Genomic DNA, 23,682 nt, shown 5'->3' on the forward strand with positions numbered 1-23,682 from the left:
ATTTTACAGACTAACTAAAATCCTTTTCATAGTAATTTATCCTGCTGTCCAACTACAAATAAAACATCAAACTTTTTCTGCAGACTGAAGAACGCAAAGATAGCGATGATGAGAAATCAGACAGGAACAGACCTTGGTGGAGAAAACGTTTTGTTTCTGCCATGCCCAAAGGTAATTTTATAAGATATCAGAATGCAATAATAGCAACAAGAAGCAAAGCCCCCAAATCTCTTTCAGAGAGCTAAAATTTCAACTCCTCTGGGAGGTTCTTGTGGGGCCTGAGTTTCATGCTGTTTTGAGGTTATAGAAAATGCTTTCACTCAGGTGAATGCTAAGGTACAGCTTTAGAAGTGATAGTTCCTGTTCTTTGCAGGAAGTGGCAATGGTTTCATAAATGAAAGTCAGGCAGGCCACAGTTGTTTAAATATTATATTCCATTGAAGTTAAACATGTAGGACTTTTGACATATGTATTGCTAATAATTACTGCAGGGAAAAGGGATGCTATTAATAAACATTGAAAATTCATTCTTTACATTCTTGGAATAAACTTAAGCTTCTTATGTTTATAATCATTGAGAATGATAATACCCTGAATATTAGTGTTTATTCTGGAAGGCAGTTGTGTACATTGTTCGCTTTTTTTGTGTGAATAGCCTGGCATCATTCCAATAGGTATTGAAATCTGAGTTGGCAAAAGCATCTCTTCTAGGAAGGAGAGATTATCCAGGACTAAAGGGAGGGGCTGCTTCCGAAGGCCGCTTCTCGGCACTGTGGTGCTCAGGAGCTGAGGAGCACTGCTCTCACGCCAGACTCAGGCCCACTAGAGGAGGAGAGAATGAGGCTCAGAGCTTTGAACGTGTTGTGTTTTTTTGAGCAGAGGTTAAGAGGCAGTGGTTTTGATTCAGTGCCAGTAGATTCCTGTTAAATCCTTCTTCCTGTGGCAGATGACCTCAAAGCAGATTCTGAAAACTTCTTTAAGAACCTTCAATGCTATGTTAAGAATGATAATCAGTGGACACTCGGGATTTCTTAGCTTTTAAACTTTTCACCTTCCTTCCACTTAGAAATGTTGGCACACCAGTTAACTCCAGAATGACTGCTGTCTGCCGAGTAGTGCAGTATGTTATATGTCACACTACTGACTTTATTTAATTTCCAGCTCCTATACCATTTAGAAAGAAAGAAAAACAAGAAAAAGACAAAGATGATCTGGGGCCTGACAGATTCTCAACACTCACAGGTTTGTAGACTCATGGACTTCCTGGCTCCTTCATTCCCAGAGCACATATTTCATAACACTTTCTCTTGGGTGCCATAAGCGTTGCCTTTTTAGACGAGTGTGTCTGTGTGTGTACAGTGGGGAGTATGTTCTCATAGCTCTGTGGTTTCCAGTTGGCGGCCACAGTGTGCTCTTCCTGCAGACCGCCACCACCATCATCATCCTCATTGTCATAACTTGCATTTATGATGAGGCCCCTGACCCTGAGCCTCTGGGCCTGCCCTAGCACCCGACATCTTAGTGGGATGACGACCTCCCATGCCTTTGAGGAAAGTGTGGTGACGGTTTCAGCGCTGTGCATGCCGTATCTTTGGATCATTGACGGTAGTTTCCTTTAACGTTGATTGTAGAAGTCTCAGTTTATTTCCATCTATAGTTCTTGATTATTTAGGATCACTGAAATTCTGTTTTACCTAATCATTTCCTTTTTTCCCCGAGAAGTGTTCAAACAACATCAGTAGATTTGTAAACTTGACCAGTTTTTTTACAGCTTGAATCATGTTAACATTGTTATCTGACCCAAGGAATATATAACTAGGGGTTGGGTTCTTACCTCATGCAGCATTTGTATTTTTGCAGCTTCTTTTTGGCATATTATGAATGAACACCCTGAAAGGAAAAAGTATGAGAGGTAGTATTGACAAGCCAACCATGAGTTTGATAGCTGTGTACTGTCTCCAGTGACTGCAGAGCATCTGGAGGGAAATTAATTCCTCGTCTCTCTTTTTCTTGTGTTGATTTTTAAATTATGTTATCCTACTCAGGTAAAAAGAAGGTTTTTATTTAAAAATGGGATAAGTTTCAAAAGAACATCCTCCTCAAAGAGCTCAGCATAGTACAGGTAGAATCCCATTTCACCGCATAGCCCCATCATGTCTAGCTCTGAAATACATGTAGACGGTTCTATGTCCCGGCGTCCCTTCCTGTTTATTTAATGAAATGACTTTCCTGGAATAAAGGGCTTTTATCAGCAGTAGCTGTGCTTTCAGGCCAGGTTTCCTGCTGAGAGCAGTCAGGCCTCATTCAACCAGCAAACACTTGTTGAACATCTGACTCATGCCAGGCACTGTGCTAAGGGTTGTGTGTGTTAAGTCAAATCACACATGAATCTTGGCACTTAGTCTGATTGAGAAGAATTGGAAAGGCATAGTTTGGGCAAGATTTTCGTGTTTTCTTACCATGCTCCTCGTTTTAGAACACCACCACCATTTACAGAGTGGAATACTCAATGAAGAAATCTCAGGTTTTCAAAATGTTTGAATTAGTAACTTTGGAGAAGTTTTAAATTATTTTTTATTCGTGTCTTTAGGCAATACATTTTTATTAGTTCTTGGTGCCTAAAGGAGAAGCTAAGTTGACTAAGTTTTTCCCATAAAATATTCCATTTTGTTTGTGTTTGATTCAAGCAGTTTAGCTGCCCGACTGGTGCAGAAATTTCTACACACTCTTAATTAATGACTCACGGAAAAGTATCATTAAATCAATTTTTTGAAATGTTATGAATTTCTTAACAGTCTGTCCATCATCTCGCCACCTTTTCTTTTTTTCATATTCTCTCTGAATCTTTCCATACCTAGACACGGCTTTTCATGATTAAATCAGAGTTGTATCCTTTTAGCACACGTTATTTCATAAACCCTCTCCCAGTTTCTCCTAGACATAGGTGGTTTTTTAATCATTATTGGCTCTTGGATCATCTATCATGATTTTATGGCAATGTAAACCATTTTCTTGCTTTTGGATATTTAATCATATGCAATTTTATTTTTTTACTATGAAAAACTACTTAAGATAAGTTGGAACACTCATCCCCTTGTACATATAGCATTTTTTGTATGTTTTAGTTATTTGTTCTTGTTGTTTATTGTCCTCAGATAAATTTTTTTTTAATGGCATTATAGAAATAAAGGTTATAAGCAACATTATTGCTTTCACTATGTTTAGCCTTTTTTCAGAGCTTTCAACAGCACTCAAAACCAATAGCAGAAAGAAGATTTTGTAACAATAAAGGTTTTGTAAGTTTTCATTTTGAAGATCATGTTTTTTTAGGACTTTCTTACCATGCATTGAAATTATTATAGCAGAAATTAAATTATTTTGGCAGTTGTTTCTCCCTACAGTTTTACCACAATTTTACAGAGACACAAACACTAAATATTGTTTTTTGTAGAAAGAGAAGAAGAGCCTGTGAGCATGCCACTTAACCTCTTTCTACTTAGATTTCCTTTTCTTGAAAATAGGGGTGGTAATGGTACCTCCCTTGTAGGGTTATTGTTCAGCACAGTTCCTGGCACGTGCTAAGCTCAGTAAATGTCAGCTGCTATTCACACTAGCTGCAGTTAACACATAGGAATATATACATTCTAGTGATTTTTTAAAAATATATGTTTTAAGACTTTTTAAAAAAATGGGATTCTACCGGAGTGTGGATATTACCTGCTTGGCCTAGATCTGTCTCAGGAATTCACATCTCACCATGGAACTATGTTTTGTCCCATAGATCTGTAGCACTTCTTTGCTTTGTTAACTGTTAATTAGTGACATTGCCATCTGACTCCAGGAAAACATAACTGATGTGCTTATTTTGCTGACAGGATAGTGGGCCTGTCAGTACCTGTGATGGTGGTAAACCTTTTCTCTGTGTACGCCAGGTACAATTCAAGCACTCTCCCAGAATGTCTAGATTCTCTGGGAGTGCCTCTGACGCCACTGCATGCACAAAAGTGCTCTCTAGTCCAGCACCTGTAACTGTCATGGTGAGATTCAGTGAAATAGAATATGAATTACCTGAAGGTTTTAAATACGGTGTAGAGAGAAAAATTCATGAAGGAAAAGTGGAGGAAGGCATTTTAAAAGTATTTAAAAGGGTTAAGTTTTAAGTCTGAATACGTTTTTTTTCCTCCTTCAGCATAGAGATGTCTGAATAAATGAAGCCTGAGTATAAAAACGCCTTGTTGGAAGTTCTGTTAGCATGCATTGCTAATAACAGTGATTTGAGTGTAAACACTGTAGGATCCCATCATCCATTCAGTCTGCACTGAACTGTTTGACAGTGTCATGCAGAAATCTGACGATGATGAGAAAGTGGAGCTATTCGTCCCAATTTCATGCCTTGGCAAGGCTCTCAGACCTAGACCTGGGATGAGTAGGCAGCTGCATGGTGCCTCTTGTAACACTGAGATATGTGCTCTAAAAAGTCTTACCTCCTAATCCGACTTTGGGATTATGCTACTGGTGTCGTACTAACATCAGAGTGGATGCAAACCAAGGGGCACTAATTCTTCTCCTCTCCTTTCCCTCCCGCAGATGATCCCAGCCCGAGACTCAGTGCACAGGCTCAGGTCGCTGAGGATATTCTGGACAAATACAGGAATGCCATCAAACGCACCAGCCCCAGTGAGGGAGCTCTGGCAAACTACGAAAGTGCAGGTGACCATCCTGATAAAGAACGGAATAGGAACTTTTATATCACTGCCATGAAAGTGGTCTGAACTGAAAGTAGCCTCTTTCTTTTTTAACTTTTTCTTTTATATTGGAGTTAGTCAATTGACAGTGTAGTTTCAGGTGCACAGCAGAGCAACCCAGCCACATACACACGTATCCATACGTACACACGTAGCCATACACACACACGTAGCCATACGTACACACGTATCCATACGTACCCACGCGTATCCATACACACACACGTAGCCATACGTACACACGTAGCCATACGTACACACGCATATCCATACGTACACACGTAGCCGTACGTACACACGTATCCATTCTTCCAAGTAGCCCTTTAGTAGCTCCCGTAAACAGTTGTCAAAAAACCATGGTATAATCCCCAAGATTAATATTAGAGCGTCTCTGGAAGAGTCTCTGACAAACTGAACATGAGTTGGCTCAAGGGGGACTCACAGGAGCCTGAGAAAACCACCTACTCTTTTTAAGTTTTAAAATAACAAAAAAGTTGGAATAGTACAGTGAAGGTCTGTTATATTCCATCTGCCTAGACTTACCAGTTGTTAATGTTTTGCCACATTTTCTATATGTATTTTTTTCCTGAAGTATTTGAAATGATCTCCTAAGAATAAAGATTTTTTTTTCCACATAGGCACAGTATCTTTATTACACTAAGGAACTTGTCATTTCTTTTGATTGTATACATGCATGTATTATCTAAATGGATAAATTAGAAACATAAAAATAACTGTGGGGGCACCATAGGTCTGTGCTGGCTGCATTTGTGAGTTTGTCCCCAGCTCATTCTCAGGTGGGGAGGATTGGGGGGGTGTCCCTTGGAGTGAGGATGAGGGGTCTCAGTGTGGCCTGGCCGAGAGGGTCACAGCCAGCTGCTTCCTGACTGGGCAGGATTCCACGTCTGAAAAACGAGAGTGTTATATAAAATGATTTCTGAGACCCCCTTTTAGTTCTGTGGTTCAGTGATTGTGGTTACAGAGTATTATCTTTATTAAGTTAATAAAGGTTTTCATTGTTTTGGATTATAATTGGATAAGAAGTAAAATTATTCTCAATTGCTCTCTTGATATATTATCATTGCAGGCAGTTTATTTATATGTTTGAAGTTTCTTTTTTTTTTTTCCCTTTCTCTCTCAAAGAACTCTTTTCAGAGGGCACAGCTTAATTTATCGTTGAGTTGCTCTGAATACCTACCAGTACTAGAATATTCCGGATTAACTTGCTTATCCTTTTTGCCGGGGGTGGGATTTGTTTAGAAGTCATGGGTGACGGTGAAAGCGCACACGACTCTCCTCGTGACGAAACCCTGCAGAACATCTCCGCTGACGATCTCCCAGATTCTGCGAGCCAAGCGGCTCACCCTCAGGATTCAGCCTTCTCTTACAGGTATTTCTTGTATACGACTTAGAATCTTTGGGTTTGAATTTGTCATCACTATTGCAGTCACTTCAAGTCAGGTGTTTCTTTGAGTCCCTTAATAAACATGTAGAGCAGGGAGGTAAGAACGAAACGCTGTGCACTGAGAAGACTTTGCTCGCCTTGTGGATGTCATATACAAAGGCTTTAATTCAGAGAATGAAAAAGCCAAGCAAACCTCATGGGCTCACAGGGACCACATATTGTTGAGTAACCCACTTCCCCAGTAAGCCTACTGGAGCCCTCCCAGTTTATCATCTTCCTCATTCCCTCGATTTCTAACACAGTTTGAGAAAATGACTTTAGGAGCCTGAACAGTTGTGCACGGGCTTAGTTGCTCCAAGGCATGTGGGATCTTCCCGGATCGAGGATTGAACTCCTGTCTCTTGCATTAGCAGGCAGATTCTTTCCTACTGAGCCTCCAGGGAAGCCCCTGGATTATCAGTTTTAAAGCATTAATTATCTGTCCATCTCTCCGTTTCTGTCTTTCTAGCTTTTTAAACTTTTTATTTTGGAAACTTTCTAGCTTGTACAAAACGGGAAAGTACAGTGATGTACCCGTTCCCCAGATCTGTTACTCATACGTGGCCAGTATTGTTTCATGTTTACTTCCTCCCCCACTTAATTTAAGTAAACTCTTAATAGCATATCATTTTATTTACTTTTATTGAGGTATCGTTGATTTATAATATTGTTTAAGTTTCAGGGGTACAACATAGTGATTCACAATTTTAAAAGATTGTACTCCATTTACAGTTATCATAAAATAATGACTATATTCCCTGTGCTGTACATATCATTTTATCATTAAATATTATGGAGCTTTATACTTTTTTCCTATGGTAAAACGGCATGGGGTGTAGTGGGAGACAATTTTTATTTTCCAGCCATGATGTCACTGCTTTATATTTCGGAGTCTTTACAAAGTAGGCAAATATTACAGTTGATTGAGCCGATTCGTAAGTTACTCATTTTCGAGGAAGCAAACCATTAAGGTGGGTCTCAGAACCAGTCAGGTGAGGTGGACAAGTGATAATCCTGCAATAGGAGCAAACTCTGGCTTGCTCTCAGAGGTGTTTTGACTCCTTTTATTGGGAGGCAGCCTCAGCCATTCTGAAGAAGCTCTGATCCCTGCCCTCCAAGACCCTCCCAGCATGAAGGACTGCGTTGCTGAGGAGGGTGATGTCTTGCTGAAGGGTGCTCTGCCAGGTGGTAGCAGGAGGTTCAGTGGTCAGAAGTTGAGCGGGTTTTGGTTCAATACAAAGTTTTGATGAACAAGGCAACAGAAAGGTCTTCTTGTCACAAGCTTGTCTTCTGGCAGGATCAACATTTCTTGAGAAATGTGGTGGAAGGCTTCCTTAGTTTGAGTGCTGAGATGGTCCTGATGACTTCTGTTGATTCCTTCCCAGCATGGGCAAAATCTGGCTTTCTGACTTGTCATCACGTTTAGCATAGAATTCAGTGGATGTTGGAACGTCAGAAAGGATTTGTTTGATTCTAGTGACTTTACCAAATGGTCCTTGCTCAGAGCCACCTTTACAACCTTACTTCTCAGGTAACCAGAAAGCCCACTCCTTAAGCAAGGTGTCAGTAAGTTAAAAATTATCTTTTATTTATGACCATTTGAAACATTTGAGTCCTGAGCTAGCCTATTAATTTGTGTATGTGCGTGTGTGCTAAGTTGCTTCAGTTGTATTTGACTCTTTGCAACCCTCTGGACCATAGCCCACCAGGCTCCTCTGTCCGTGGGATTCTACAGGCAAGAATACTAGAGTGGGTTGCCATGACCTCCTCCAGGGAATCTTCCCGACCCAGGGATCAAATGTTTCTTATGTCTCCTGCATTGGCAGGCAGGTTCTTTACCACGAGCACCACCTGGGAAGCCCAATAATTTGTATAGTAAATAAGATAATAGTTTATAGAATGTGACCATATCTGGACAAAGAAATGACTGTATTTTCATCTGTTTTTTAGAGATGCAAAAAAGAAACTGAGGCTCGCTCTTTGCTCTGCGGATTCTGTGGCTTTCCCAGTGCTAACCCACTCAACAAGAAACGGTTTACCAGACCATACAGACCCAGAAGGTAGGTTGCTACATGAGAGTTTGTTTTTTCCCTATGCTTTATAGGAACCATATGAAACTGCCAGTATTCAACTGTGTTTAAACTATACAGCAGTTCCATGCAGTTCAATGTAACACATTTATATTAGCATCAGTTAAGGGCACTTGGTGATGGAATTCCAGTTGAGCTCTTTCAAATCCTGAAAGATGATGCGGTGAAAGTGCTGCACTCAATATGCCAGCAAATTTGCAAAACTCAGCAGAGGCCACAGGACTGGAAAAGGTCAGTTTTCATTCCAATCCCAAAGAAAGGCAATGCCAAAGAATGCTCAAACTACCGCACAATTGCACTCACCTCACTCGCTAGTAAAGTCATGCTCAAAATTCTCCAAGCCAGGCTTCAGCAATACGTGAACTGTGAACTTCCTGATGTTCAAGCTGGTTTTAGAAAAGGCAGAGGAACCAGAGATCAAATTGACAACATCTGCTGGATCATGGAAAAAGCAAGAGAGTTCCAGAAAAACATCTATTTCTGCTTTATTGACTATGCCAAAGCCTTTGACTGTGTGGATCACAAGAAACTGTGGAAAATTCTGAAAGAGATGGGAATACCAGACCACCTGATCTGCCGCTTGAGAAACCTATATGCAGGTCAGGAAGCAACAATTAGAACTGGACATGGAACAACAGACTGGTTCCAAATAAGAAAAGGAGTACATCAAGGCTGTATATTGTCACCCTGCTTATTTAACTTATATGCAGAGTACATCATGAGAAATGCTGGACTGGAAGAAACACAAGCTGGAATCAAGATTGCTGGGAGAAATATCAATAACCTCAGCTATGCAGATGACACCACCCTTATGGCAGAAAGTGAAGAGGAACTAAAATGCCTCATGATGAAAGTGAAAGTGGAGAGTGAAAAAGTTGGCTTAAAACTCAACATTCAGAAAATGAAGATCATGGCATCCGGTCCCATCACTTCATGGGAAATAGATGGGGAAACAGTGTCAGACTTTATTTTTTGGGGCTCCAAAATCACTGCAGATGGTGACTGCAGCCATGAAATTAAAAGACGCTTACGCCTTGGAAGGAAAGTTATGACCAACCTAGATAGCATATTCAAAAGCAGAGACATTACTTTGCCAACAAAGGTTCATCTAGTCAAGGCTATGGTTTTTCCTGTGGTCATGTATGGATGTGAGAGTTGGACTGTGAAGAAGGCTGAGCACTGAAGAATCGATGCTTTTGAACTGTGGTGTTGGAGAAGACTCTTGAGAGTCCCTTGGAATGCAAGGAGATCCAACCAGTCCATTCTGAAGGAGATCAGCCCTGGGATTTCTTTGGAAGGAATGATACTAAAGCTGAAACTCCAGTACTTTGGCCACCTCATGTGAAGAGTTGACTCACTGGAAAAGACTCTGATGCTGGGAGGGATTGGGGGCAGGAGGAGAAGGGGACGACGGAGGATGAGATGGCTGGATGGCATCACTGACTCGATGGACGTGAGTTTGAGTGAACTCCAGGAGTTGGTGATGGACAGGGAGGCCTGGCGTGCTGCAATTCATGGGGTTGCAAAGAGTCGGACACAACTGAGCGACTGAACTGAATTGAACTGAAGTGAAGGGCACTTGGATTACTCGTGGTTTGTGAAAATGTTCTCTGATTGGTTCTGCTTAGTTTTACTGATACAGACATAACTGACTTCCCACAGGCTGAGGGATGACCTTCAGCTTATATAAAGCTTGTGGAACTTCTCAACAGTAACAGAATTCTGATGTTTTTTTATTTAGACAATGAAATTGTCTGCTTCTTAAAAGTGCAAATAGCTGAAGCAATTAACTTACAAGATAAGAACTTAATGGCTCAGCTTCAGGAAACAATGCGTTGTGTGTGCCGCTTTGATAACCGGACCTGTAGGAAGCTGCTGGCGTCCATCGCCGAGGACTACAGGTAACATCCCCAGCCTGTTTCACTTGTATAACTGTTTTCAGCTGCAAGTATTTTCTTCTCAGCCCTTATTTCAGAAATGAATCTAGGCTCACTGCAAAGTGCTGGGCTTTCCTGGATGTAGATTTCCAAGCAACATATGTGGATATTTAGTCTGGAAGTGTAGTTGTAAGCGAGCAGCTCTTACTAGGGCTTCTCTGATAGCTCAGTTGGTAAAGAATCTGCCTGCAACACAGCAGACCTCAGTTCAATTCCTGGGTGGGGAAGATCTGCTGGAGAAGGAATAGGCTACCCACTCCAGTATTCTTGGGCTTCTTGTGGCTCAGCTGGTAAAGAATCTGCCTGTGGTGCAATTTGATCCCTGGGTTGGAAAGATCCCTTGGAGAAGGGAAAGGCTACCCACTCCAGTATTCTGGCCTGGAGAATTCCATGGACTGTATAGTCCATGGGGTCACAAAGAGTCAGACACGACTGAGCGCCTTTCACTCACTCACTCACTCAGATCTTAGTAACAGAGTACAGTTGACTTCAGCTTTGCCCAAAAGCATCTTTGGTGGAGGTGGGGCCAGGATAACTAGGATGTCATTTCCCTCTTTTAGTGGTGATAGAAAAGACTACTTCCACGGACCAGGGAAGCAGGAGGAGTCCTAGGAATTGTTACCATTTGCCTGTTGCCTATCACTGCTGACATTTAAGTTGAGAAGCTTAGGAAGTAAAGAGGCTTAGGGAATGGGTGCTCTAGTGATTGTTGCGTTTAGACTATAAGCAGATAATTGGTGGTATATTTAGTGATCTTGTGATATATCAGCCTGTATTTTGTTGTTATTTTAGTCTTTTGTAGCAGTCAACTTCCTGTCAAGTACGAGGTTCTACCAGCATGGAGACTGTGCTCCAGTGCAGAACAGACCAGTGATGGGAAGAGATTTGGTAGTGTTTAGGGAGTTAGGGAGCTGAGTGTTCGGACCAGTAAATGGTTCTGTTTCTTTCTTTTTTTTTTTAATTGAAATACAGTTGATTTACAGTGTTAGTTTCAGGTGTACAACGTAGTGATGCGCTTTTTGAACATTATACTTCAGTTAAAGTCGTTATAAAATGTTGGGTCTGTTCTCTGTAGTGTACGTTCTACCCTTGCATAATTTTTGGCTGCACTGGGTCTTCATTGCTGCGTGAGGGCTTTCTCTAATGTGGTGTGTGGGCTCCTCACTGCGGCTTCTCTTGTTGCAGAGCACAGGCCTCTCTTGTTGCAGAGCACAGGCTCTAGGGTGTGCCGGCTTCAGGAGTCGCAGCACACAGGCTCTAGAGCTCAGGCTCAGTAGCTGTGGCACGCAGGTTTGCCCCTCGGCATGTGACACCTTCCCGCACTGCGGATCGAGCCCATGTTCCCTGCTTTGGCAGGCGGACTTGTAACTACTGGACCGCTAGGGGAGTCCTGACTCTGTTTCTTGACCTGGCAAAATAGTCAGTTCTCAGGATGGTTGTCTGCAGCCCGATAGGCTCATCTGTAAAACCAGAGTCTTTGGGGTAGTTCTTTTCCTTTGGAGAAAAGTCAGGACTCTTCATCTCCAAGGAAGGTGTGCGCTGTGTGTGTCTGGCGTCCTGCAGCGTCTTTCCTTTCAGGAAGCGGGCCCCCTACATTGCTTACCTCACTCGCTGTCGACAAGGACTGCAGACCACGCAGGCTCACCTGGAAAGGCTACTGCAGAGGGTTCTGCGGGACAAAGAGGTGGCCAATCGATACTTCACCACCGTCTGTGTGAGGCTGCTGCTTGAGAGCAAAGAGAAGAAGATCAGGGAATTCATTCAAGGTAACCAGAGACCCTCGGTGAAGCCGTATGTTAGCGGGAAGATTTGGGAAGTTTTCTTTTGCTACTTTTTAAGTACCTACCTGTCTAAGAGCAGTTCCTTAAATTCCCAGTTATTTCTTAGTAATTAAACCTTGATATTCAACCAATAAATGTCGTGTTTATCCTGGTTGAATACCTATGGTTTATTAAAAAGTTGGCAAAATTAACAAAGTTTTGGATGCACCCAATTTTTCTTATTTTTTTTTAAACAAAGCATATCATTTTGTAACAAACCTCTTGTTCTTAAACTTCTGCATGTGTCTTACCTTTCCCCTGTTTTTAATGATTTGGATGTATTTTCTCCCCAAATGAAACCATGCCCAGATACTTCTGGCTTTGAGAGCATGGTAGCGGCACAGTAGTAGATTATGATTCTAATAGTTTTCTATTTTTAACTACTTTCTAATAATTTCCTATTTAAAATCGTTCAAATACTCTATTTTAAAGCATATTATTTTGCATTGGAGACTTTCAGAAACTCACAGCCGCTGATGATAAAACCGCCCAAGTGGAAGATTTTCTGCAGTTCCTGTACGGCGCGATGGCCCAGGACGTCATATGGCAGAACGCGAGTGAGGAACAGCTTCAGGACGCTCAGCTGGCCATTGAGAGAAGTGTGATGAACCGGATCTTCAAACTTGCCTTCTACCCAAATCAGGACGGGGACATACTCCGTGACCAGTGAGTGCTCCTGCCTGTGATGGACTAAGTAGGGCTATCCCAGCCAGCCCCATAGTTTAGACAAGCTATTCATGAGACATGGTATCTGAGTAGTAAAGGAAAAGATACGTGTTTCCTTTTTGCATCTCTCAGAGTTACCAGACCGGAAAGAAGGAAAGCGCTGTGTTCTCAGAGATGCTGGGAGTTGGGTTGGAGGGTCGTGTACACTGGCCTGGCCGCTGTGGAAGGCACTGCTGTTTACTCTGCCGCAGCTATTCTTCCCTTCTTTCTTCTACCTACTCTTACCCTTCAGATCAGGACTCAGACCTCACTTCCTCGGGGGAAACCTTTCCTAGCCTGTCTGCCTGGGTGAGATGCCCTGGCAGGGCAGGGCTGCCTCAGGCCTGGGTACCTTTCTTTAGCACTTGCCACCATTGCAGTTTTACACTTGAGTCATGGTTTCTCAAGCTGGCATGGCTGACATTTCGGGCCAGATGATTCTTTACTGTGGGAGGCTGTCCTGTGCCTTGTGGGACATGTGGCGTCATGGCTGGCCTTGGCTGGTAGTACCCTACCAGCTGTGAGAACCACGCCGTCTCCAGACACTGCCAAGTGCCCCTTGGGGGCAGAACCGCCCTCTGTTCCGGATCACTGGTTTGTGTGATTGTTTGATGAACGCCTCTGTCCTCCACCGGATGGTTCCTTCTTGAGTCCAGGAACACAACGCTTCATTCATCTCTCCACTGGGGCATCAAGCACAGTGTGTGACTTCTGATATGTTCTTTTTATTTATTGGGAATGATATGTATTTGAATATCAAAATATCAAAAAGTGTATGGCATATGAATTAAATCTCAGTAAAGCCTATTTTTAAAAACAATCCTAAAAATACTGATCTTGAAAAAAACAATCTAGAAGGGTAACAGTGGTTATTTGGGGGTAGTGAAACTCAGCATTTTAATTTTTTCCTCTTCTGCATTTTATGACCCGGTTTCTGTCCCCGAGTGTGTTGCTCAGTGGCCACCGTGTGCCCCGAGCAGTGACAGTGACTCACTGTGCCAGCGGCCCTGAGGGGCCCATGTAATAGGACCTCAGGGTGGGACACTGGTGGTTTCTGTAAGATTCACTTTTTTCATGGAAATTTTAAGATCTCTCGTATATTTGAGAGAGCTCACTTTCCTTTGAGTGGGTTAGGATCGTTCCCACCTGCCTCCCTCACTTGTTCCTAGACTCGGGCTTTTTACCCCTCCCCAAGTTTCTGTATGCAATTTGCCAACTGGGTTCTGTTTTTTCTCCAGAGCCCCAGTTTTTGGCTTCCAGGGTGGGATGAGGAATGGGAACATTCAAACTGCTTACTGCAGAGAGGACCTTTGAAGCCGAGTATGCCTCTGTCCCCTCCGTGTCATCTTTGCAGGTTTATAGAGAGTTAGCACTGTGTTCTGGAAAGGACACTCAAAGGCAGGAGACTGGGCGTAGCCTCAGCTACTCACCACTGTGTGGCCTTAGGGAAATCCTTCACCTTTTAGGCCTAATCATTGTCATCTCTGAAATGAGAGGTGAGCGTCCTCAGCATCCCTTCTCCATCAAAGCGTCTGTGCTCTCCAGTTTCTGGCCTTTGACCCCTCCACTTCTTCTTAGCCTGTTCACCAGTTAGCTTGTCCAGGTAGCTTCCGGGCTAAGGAGTCCCCTCACTTCTCCTGTGGACACTTCCCTGGTCCAGAAAGGAGGGGTTCCCACTCTTCCTCCTGCATCCCCTTGGCTCCCTGAGCCTTTCTAAGCAGATCCTAAACGTGAGAGTTTTTGACCAGGACAGAATACTTATAGCTAAGAGAGAGTCTCAACTGTAATGGTAATCTGTATTTGGAAGTGAGTCTAAAATGGTTTAAATGTGTTTTGAGGAAACCGATTATGACTACCTGCATACCTTCTTTTCTGAATTATGTATTTACATATGTGTTTTGGGGCATTTTCAGGGTTCTTCATGAACATATTCAGAGATTGTCTAAAGTAGTGACTGCAAATCACAGAGCTCTGCAGATACCAGAGGTAATAACAGTTTATACAGTATGGATGGTATTATTCAATTAAAAGTGTCTTGGTGTGCTATGTACATGTTACCAATTTTTCAGGGAAGCAGAATATAGTAAGTTATAAAGAAACCACTTGCACTGGATGTCCTTCAGCCAATAAAATTCTCAAAGGTCTTTCCGTGGATTAAAATTCCCTAGCCTGAGAAAGGACCTTAGTAGTGAGAGGTGAGTGGAGGGCCAGCCTGGGGTAGCCCCCGCCCTGACATCACCCCCTGTAGGCAGGGCTTCCTGCTCACAGCTCACTCCTCCTGCGGCAACCACACACTCCACTGATGCTTTTATTATCATATAGAGCCTTGGAGTCCTAACCACTCAATAGCCAGTGTTCTTTCCAGAACATTCTGCAGGAATGTCCCATATGAAAGGATCTGGTGGAACTTCAAAGAGAGTGTGGAAACTCCTGTCCAGAAGAGGGAACTGAATCTGAATGTGACCTCAGAATTACCTTTTAGTTCCTAATAGTACATTTTTACCTGTCTTACACCTCTTACAAAATCAGGAAACAGGAAAGTTTTAGGTATATGAGTTTTCTGGTTGTTTCATTAGAATCTGGATATTAATTGGCATAAAATTTTTAATTGTCCTTGATTTCTAGAGCTGCTGCAACACAGGTACATACTAATTTTTAAGCTATTGTAAAAGTAGCTTGTCGGTGCTTTTGGAATCAGCTGCAATACATAGATAAGTCCCATTCTAGCTCTTTTAAGAAAGATAATTGTTTTAAATTTATGAATTCTAGGTTCTGTGTTATCAGATGCCTCTATTACTATATTTCTGGGTGGGTTTGTGTGTTTGTTTGTTTTTCCTTTGGGGCCGCATCATGCAGCTTGGGGATCTTAGTTCCCCAGTGACCGGGGATGGAACCTGGGGCCCTGGCAGTGAGAGCTCAGAGTCCTAACTACTCAACGGCCAGGGCATTTCTCTGGGTGGTTTTATTTTAAAATTCAAAGCAAATAATTTAAAAGCTTAAAAGTTAGGCTTCAATCCTGAAGTGGGAGGATGGGGAGGAATTGCAATTTGGTTTTTCTGAAAAAGGGAAAAGGCAGCGGCTTCACCCATCCGCCTCCTGACGTAGAGGTTGCTCTGGTCACTGCTTCCCACGTGCATGACAGTCTGTGTGTGGTCTCGCTTAGGTTTATCTTAAGGAGGCACCGTGGCCCTCGGCACAGTCAGAAATCAGGACAATAAGTGCTTACAAGACGCCCCGGGACAAAGTGCAGTGCATCCTGAGAATGTGCTCCACGATCATGAACCTCCTGAGCCTGGCCAACGAGGACTCCGTCCCAGGGGCAGATGACTTCGTCCCTGTGCTGGTGTTTGTGTTGATCAAGGTAGGTCCTCGCTACCACCCGTGAGAAGAGTTTCTTTGCCATCCTGATTCGGGGGGTTGTGCAGAGGGTCGCCAGGTGTTAACAGACTTTGACTCTTTTACAAGTTTCCAGCTCTGTGATACCCAGGAAGAAAGTAGTTAACGTCAAGTTATGTTCTGTTCTGAAGTTAGGGTTTTCCAAAGAAAGGAAGAGCTAGATTCCTAGATGAACATTTTCAGCTTTTTAAAGCAGTGCCTGAAGGTCTTGCTTGGAGCTCAGTAGGTAATTACTGAATGAATGAATGAGGGCAGGTTCTCTGGTCATGTTTTTACCATCTTCTTTCATGTTGAATTCTTCATAGTGGTTATCACATAAACTACTACATTTTCCTGTCATCTTTCTCCTCTTTGACCTCACATTTTATTAATTGTACCATATTGTTTTTAAAAGCACTGACACCTCTTGTCCTTTTTTGACTTTAAAGTGTCACCATTCACATGGTTTATTTTGAACATTTTGGTTTGGAGGTGGGGACCCTGCAGTTTGGGTGCACAACAGCCAGCCAGTATGTGTTCCAGTCAGCTCAGCCCTCTGGTGATGTCTAAAGTGTATTTGACATATAGCTTACTAATTCTTAATGTTGCGGTATTTCTGCAGCCTGAACTCTTAGCTCAGAGTCAGAACCCTGACTCTGAATCAGTGTGCGATGAGCCTGCTTCACTCCTCCTATTGCCCGTTGCTCAGCTCCCTTCCGCAGGTGATGTGTTTAGTCCCTATGCAGAGCCAGTCTAAGCCCCTTTTAAGGAGCAGGCCTTAGCTTGCCCTCCTGATTTAACACACTTGAGCCTGGAGGTGAAAAGCAGGAGTTTCTGTGCTGCCTCCTGCAGCAGAGGGCCTACTCTTTTTTTTTAGTTTTTTTCTTTCTCTGCTCTATCCTTACTTACTAAACAGATATAACTCAATTTGTCTGCAGCATTTCCTTCCTTATCTGGAATCTTGGGATGTTGAGTAAAGCCACTGGGATTAGTGCAGCCCCTCTAAGGACCCGTGAGGTCAAGTGCTTTGTTAGGCTAGAAAGCTCTAGATAGTCGAGCTAGGATTAGAACCTGAGTCTTCTTTCCAATACACTGTTGCTCCTCACAGTAACTTGGGTTTACAAATTAGTTCCAAAAAGGATTTGGGGGATTATTTTGAAAAGGACTGGTATCTCTTTTTCACAGGAAAACATTTGAAAGATGTTACCATAAATGATTTTTCCGGCTGAGTAGTTGACTTTGTTTTTCACTTCTCTAGGCAAATCCACCCTGTTTGCTGTCCACTGTTCAGTACATCAGTAGCTTTTATGCCAGCTGTCTGTCTGGAGAGGAGTCCTATTGGTGGATGCAGTTCACGGCGGCCGTGGAATTCATTAAGACTATCGATGACCGAAAGTGACCGAGACAAAGGCCCAGCAAGGCGGCGGACTGTTGGCAGGGCACACAGATCTCTCAGAAAACGTACCAGCTGCTTTGAAGGCTGAAGATTGTTTTTGTATAATATTGTACAGTGTTCAGACCTTTTAAAACAGATCTTTACTAAACAGATTAATGAGCTAACAAGCAGGTTCTCTTTTCTTTGGGTTCTTTTCCTTTCTGAGTTGCATATTTCATTAATTTCTTGTCCCCACATAGAGAATAGTACTGCAAAAAGGGACCACATTTTTCAGGTATTTTGAAATACAAAAAAAAACACAACCCAAATCTAGAAAATTCCTAGATCTCTGTTTATGGATACTCATTCTTTCTTTTCATTAAAAAAAAAAAAAAAAGAACAGTACACCTCTTTTAAGATGCTGTCTAATCTTGGAAGCATCTAACAGAAGGAAAATAACCAGTTGCACTGAGGATTAAAATAGTGGTGACATTAGTGGCATTATCTATAAATACACTCACCTAAATTGAAAAGCTAAGAAGGAAATGTAAATATGATATATATTTATATTTGATGTAATATGGACATCTTCAGATTCTAATAAACAAGGAATATTGCTGATGGTAGGTTGTCATGTACCCTCTTGTGAAATGGTTTCCTTGACAACATTTAAGCTGAGCTTAAAAGCAGAAGGTGAACAAATACGCAGAAGTATTTATTAAAGTGTAACAGTTTATTGAACTTTCTAGGTATGGAATTTGATGCACAGGGCTGCCTTTGATGAGGGGTATAGAACTTATTGAATATATCACTTAGACCTTCTCACCCTGGACGTCTTTGAGCCTGCAGTAGGAGATAGACTGTTTAATCACCATACGTGGCATACAAAGGGACAGTAGATACCTAACCCACCCTTGTGGTACTTCTCATCTGAAATGCTAAATATAGTGTAGAAACCCCAGCCAGAACTCCTTACAAACCTTTAACTGTAATATATTTTTGAAATGATGATTCACATTGAATGCACAGACCAGGAATTCAGTGAATGTCATTTTTTTAAAAAACTAATTTGTATTGTCTGCTTTAGTGGTACAAGTTTTACTAGTGATAAACTATTTTAATCAACCATACTATTCTTACGGGGGGGAAAAAATCTGTTTTGGCAGGTTTCTGTGCCTTTGTTTCCCTCTTCTGAACAAAAGTATGTTTTTCTGTATTTTGGTTTGATCGTGTGTTGCTGATTAATCAGGAATGAGTTTTGGTGTCTGAGAAACAGGCCAAGGAGGCCCACCAAAGCTTTGAGCACAAGTCTTACACATAGGCCGTTGCTGACTGGTTTCACTCTGTGTGTTTCCTAAACGTGTTAACTTCTTTTATGAAAATTGGTCCCCTCCTTTGAGTCTCTTGTTGCTGGCAGCATTTCCAGGCATGTTTAAGGGAACTGTGACCAACAACCTTGAGCAGATAAGGACAGAGGCTGTCTCTCCAGGAGCTCTGTGCTCCACTGTGCCTAAAGAAGCTGGGTTTTCTTTATGCCTTGACCTCTTCTCATTCCTTTACTCTAAAATACTGAGATAAGTTGCAGAGGATTGTGAGATGAGGTTTCTGCCTTTTAGGGGCAGATCAAAATTAAAGTAGTACTGAAAAATGTCCTCTTGAATGTTAGATCAAGAAATCTATGTACAGTCATGCTTCATGGACTGTAACGGTCAAGCTCATTTAGGTCTTAGAAGTCAGATCCCACCGTAGATACTTTACAAGACAAACAAACTGTCTTAACATGATTTCTAAGGCAGAGGGGGGCAGTTCAGCATTTGATTCAATAAATGTTAAGTCAACAGAAGTCTTGAAATAGTTGAAATTTATTGTTTGGGGATTTAACTCAGAAGTCAATGCAGTTTTTCACCCCCGTGGTGGTTCCTAACTCACTTCCATGTTGTTACTATGGAAATAAATATGAAGATGTGGACACTGCATGGGGCTCTTTTCTGTGGAGAAGGTGGTGAGTTTGTATCTCCTAGAGGCAGGAGGTAGGGCTCTGCAGGGCTTGAGACAGTTGTGAGAGGAGGACCTCAGAGACTTGGCATCACTGGGTGCTTGTGTCTTGACTCAGATGCCAGCAGAGAAGCGCACAGCCCAGCTGTTTAAGGTTAAGCTGTTTTCTTCAGGAAGCCGGTCAGGAGTAAGGACTATTTCAGCATTAACTGTCATCGGTAGTTTCGTCATAACAGGGTTTAGTAGTGTTGAGTTCTGAGTTTAGGAATTGGTAACTGTCTGCATGGGCTTCTCAGGTGGCTCAGCAGTAAAGCCTCTGTGTGCCAATACAGGAAACTCAGGTTCGATCTCTGGGTCAGGAGAAGGGCATGGCAACCCGCCCCTGTATTCTTGCCGGGGAAATCCCATGGACAGAGGAGGCTGACCGACTACAGTCCATTGGGTCACGTAGAGTCAGACACAATTCAGTGACTACACAACACCTGTGTGTGTGGCAGCGGTGGGCGTGAGATAGGGAGTAATCCGATTGTACTCTTTCAGGAAAGGAATAGTTGTCCTTCAGCTGTTTCGTACCACAGATCCTCCCAGGACATAGGTCATATGAAGGAGTGTGCAAAAATACAAAATCACACGTAGGAAACCTTCAGTAGCCACTGATTATTACATGGAATTTACAAAGAAAATGAATGTTAAATGTTCACTGAAATTCTGTGGAATTATCTCACGAAAAAAATCAGTTCCTATTTTGTATTAATACTCTGCTTCCAGAGATGGTTAAGTAATAGAATTACAGATTGAAGATTATCTTTTATTTGTAAAAGTGTTATTTTTTAAATCGAGTAAACATTTTGTTTTCTTTCTCTAGGTCAAATCTCAGCCACAGTTAACTGATTTCTCCTTTTTCTTTTTAAAAACCTGTTTATAAAAGCCATTTTATACAGATATGAAATCACTGTAAGAGGGTTGGGCTTTGTGAAGGATGGAAAATAGATGTGGATGAGATGCATGGGTTTTTCTCTCCCTGTTGTGTCCTGGAAGCCTTTGTTTAATGTAGACTTTCAACCTACATGTTCCTGAGGTACGTAAGCAAGAGAACTAAAACCCGTCCCAGTCAGTGACAAGGTCTAATTTTGGCCACAAGAAGCTGTACCTGACTGTGCATGCCGGTCGGCACTGTTCCCCATTGCCTGCCGTGGGAATTCCGTGGCCAAGTGAAGATCAGCATCGTGAAGATTTAACAGTTCCTGTGTCTGATGAGATTGGGTGTGAAAAAGGAAAGTAGGAACACACTTGCTCAGAATTGTTAGTGGGTTGTGTCAAAGTGATAGAGTCGTTAGTGGACTTAGCTTCCTCCGTTGATGTGTGTCCTAGACTTTCTCCTCCCTTCCCATTCCTGCTTTATTTCGTAAGGAAAAGTCTGCCCTCTGTTTAGTTCTTTTAACTAGTAAGTTTATTCTATATGTAATTGCCAACTTTAGGGGGGAAGTCAGAAAAGATCTTGAAGCTCAAAGAATTTTTAGTTGAGTAGATGCACAGTGATGAGATGTTTGAGGTACTTTGCCAAAACACTTGAGAATGTTGCCAGATTAATAATCATATATTTTAGAATGTGGGTTACCCAAGGAGTAGGGTGACCAGGAATTGCTTTATTACCCTTGAGAATACTTGGAGAAAGGAAGATACGCTTTGCTTCAGTGTCAAGGTTGGTGTGGTTGAGCTGTGGCATCACCACAAAGCTGCATGTCCCACAGGCCTGTGCTCATCAAAGGTTAAATCCCCGGGAGAGAAAGTCCTCTACACCTGGTTCGTGGCAGACTCTGTGGGCAGGAGCCACACGCCTTAAGAATTCACCTCTGCTGAGTTAATGTTCTGTCTTGTCTTCCGTCGTCTTGTGTTTCACCTGTGTGAAAAAGCTTTGTACTGCCTCTCCTCTTGAAACTGATAAAAACCTATAAGCCTCAGTGAATGAGCTTGCACCATCTTGTATATGTACAGGAAACCCATCCTGTCTCCTAATGTGATTACTCATGTACAATATCATTGTGTAAAATTGATTAAAAAGGGAGAGCAGTTGAATTCATTGGGTTTTATGTTTCCATCATCTCTTTTGTATTTGGAAGCATTTCTGAAAATTTCTCTGACTTCTCAGATGTAACTAAGGTTCTCCATGAATTCACACTCGTCCTTTTCATCTGAACATCTACTTGTTAACTACAGTACAGGAAGGAATTGGAATCATCCAGCAGTTGCTAATAAGATGGTGCACATTCACTCCTTTAACACGGTTCCTGTCTGAACCCTGTATTTGGTTAGCTATTCATCAGCCTTAGTTCTGAGCGCAGAAGTCCTAATCATGGTATTCACGGGAGCCTTGATTAATCCTCTCAGTTGAGGGAAGTTTCTATTAGCCAAGGAGCCCTTGTTGCAGAGGCCAGCTCATTCTACTTGCTGATGGAAAAGCACTTTGTTCATATTGATTGCACTTAACTTGGTAGGAAACATTTAAAAACTGGATTAGGATTCAGTTTTCACTCAGTCTGTTCATTATTAAAATTAATGCTATGACTTTCCTAGAACTGAAAATAGAATTCAACTTTTCTTGCCAATTTGGAATTCCCTATGTCACCTGGACTCTTGTTATATTTGTGCCTGCTCAGCCCTCTCTAAGTAAGCGGCTCTGTGGCTTTTCCCTGAGGATGCAGAGCTAGTGATGTTTAGCTAGGCCTCCCTGCAGTGCTGCCTGTAAAATATGTCACGATCCTGGAAAGTGAAATCAGGTCAGAAGCTCCTCTTAGCTGTAAATGCGTCTCTACCTAGAGATTTAAGTATTCATTGAAGGGCTTTCGAGTCAGTCATTTCATTCCAGAAGAACCCTATTCCATCTTCTTAGGCTACCAAAATACAGTACAAAGACTTGAGGGGGGAAAAACATTGATCAGAGAGGCAGGAAAATCTGGTTATGAGGATCCAGGAAGCATCTTCCACATTTTGTGCTAAAATGGAAAAAGCTCTCAATTCTGTCATTGAACCTGTTGTGGACAGTGAACATGAAAACCATGGTAATCTCATTTCTGTTAACTAGGATTTCAGCATATTGCTGGCCCAAATCATTAAATTTTATGCTCCTGTAAAAAAGAGTATCCAGTGTGATTTTTAAACATGGACCATTTTACTTCAACTCTCCTTAGCCCTACTAATTTGCAGTTTTGACAGAACTTTTGTCACCAAGACTGTTGGTTAATAAACATAACTGCTGATGTTTCTTATCAGTAATTCCTAGTGAATGTAGTCAAGATATCTGTCTGATCTGACTCACTGACCAAATAAACCAATCTTTGGGAAAATGAAAATGTTAGTTGCTCAGTTGTGTCTGACACTTTGTGACCCCGTGGACTGTAACCCACTAGGCTCCTCTGTCCATGGAATTCTCTAGGCAAGAATACTGGAGTGGGTAGCCATGTCCTTCTCCAGGGGATCTGCCTGACCCAAGGATCAAACCCAGGTCTTCTGCATTAGAGGCAGATTCTTTACCATCTGAACCACCAGGGGAGCCCACAATCTGGGGGTGGTACTCAAAACAGGTCCATTTTTAAGTGCCCTAGGTAGTTCTGTAAAACATTGTTTTCAAACCTCACTGTTAAGAATCACCTGGTGCTCTTGCTGATAAATCAGCGTGCATAGGGGATGGGACAGGAATCTTTAAACAAGAACTCCAGGTGACTTATTTTTGTGGGACTTAGAGCAGCACCATGAGTCAGCATTTCACAGAGAATGAGCTGGAGGACCACGTGCACTGTCCACCTGGGACGATAAACTGCTGATTCATTATTCCTCACAGGGCACATTGAATCAATTTTGGGGGAAGAACAGAGAAAAAATCTGCATGCCTAGCAAACTCCCCTTCTCTGATGCTAAAAAATGTGTGATCTGTGAAAGGTGTTCAATTCCTCAAGTTTTGGCTCCACATCCCCAAGGTGGGTAGAGCCCCTTTTAAAGGATACAGGGCCTGGCAGGGACTTCCCTGGTGGTCCAGTGGTTAAGATTCTGCGCTTCCACTGCTGGGGGCATAGGTCCAGTCTCTGATGAAGGAACTAAGATCCTTCATGCTGCACAGCATGGCCAAAAAAAAAAAAAAGGGATAAAGGACCTAGTAGCCAAGCTGATATCCTTTAAGGATAGTTTTTTCTTTTTTTAAA

General features: G+C 42.2%; 1 protein-coding gene across 6 annotated transcripts in view; it reads left to right on the forward strand.

The window, feature by feature from the left end:
• Nucleotides 1-22,621, forward strand: part of GAPVD1 (GTPase activating protein and VPS9 domains 1) — a 76,192-nt gene extending 53,571 nt beyond the window's left edge. For 2 of the 6 annotated variants that reach the window (XM_027556269.1, XM_027556270.1), the window contains exons 16-26: nucleotides 84-171; nucleotides 1,162-1,242; nucleotides 4,588-4,710; nucleotides 6,006-6,135; nucleotides 8,140-8,249; nucleotides 10,021-10,180; nucleotides 11,795-11,982; nucleotides 12,489-12,702; nucleotides 14,655-14,727; nucleotides 15,905-16,102; nucleotides 17,375-17,888. In XM_027556269.1, coding sequence (XP_027412070.1) covers nucleotides 84-171; nucleotides 1,162-1,242; nucleotides 4,588-4,710; nucleotides 6,006-6,135; nucleotides 8,140-8,249; nucleotides 10,021-10,180; nucleotides 11,795-11,982; nucleotides 12,489-12,702; nucleotides 14,655-14,727; nucleotides 15,905-16,102; nucleotides 17,375-17,515 — 1,506 coding nt within the window. In that variant the 3' untranslated portion in view covers nucleotides 17,516-17,888. Of the gene's footprint in view, nucleotides 1-83; nucleotides 172-1,161; nucleotides 1,243-4,587; nucleotides 4,711-6,005; nucleotides 6,136-8,139; nucleotides 8,250-10,020; nucleotides 10,181-11,794; nucleotides 11,983-12,488; nucleotides 12,703-14,654; nucleotides 14,728-15,904; nucleotides 16,103-17,374 lie in introns of all 6 variants that reach the window. The other 4 variants (XM_027556272.1, XM_027556271.1, XM_027556266.1 and 1 more) reach the window with 3 other exon arrangements.
• Nucleotides 22,622-23,682: the final 1,061 nt, after the last annotated feature.

The sequence above is a fragment of the Bos indicus x Bos taurus genome, chromosome 11, assembly GCF_003369695.1.
Source record: "Bos indicus x Bos taurus breed Angus x Brahman F1 hybrid chromosome 11, Bos_hybrid_MaternalHap_v2.0, whole genome shotgun sequence".
Lineage (NCBI taxonomy): Eukaryota > Metazoa > Chordata > Mammalia > Artiodactyla > Bovidae > Bos > Bos indicus x Bos taurus.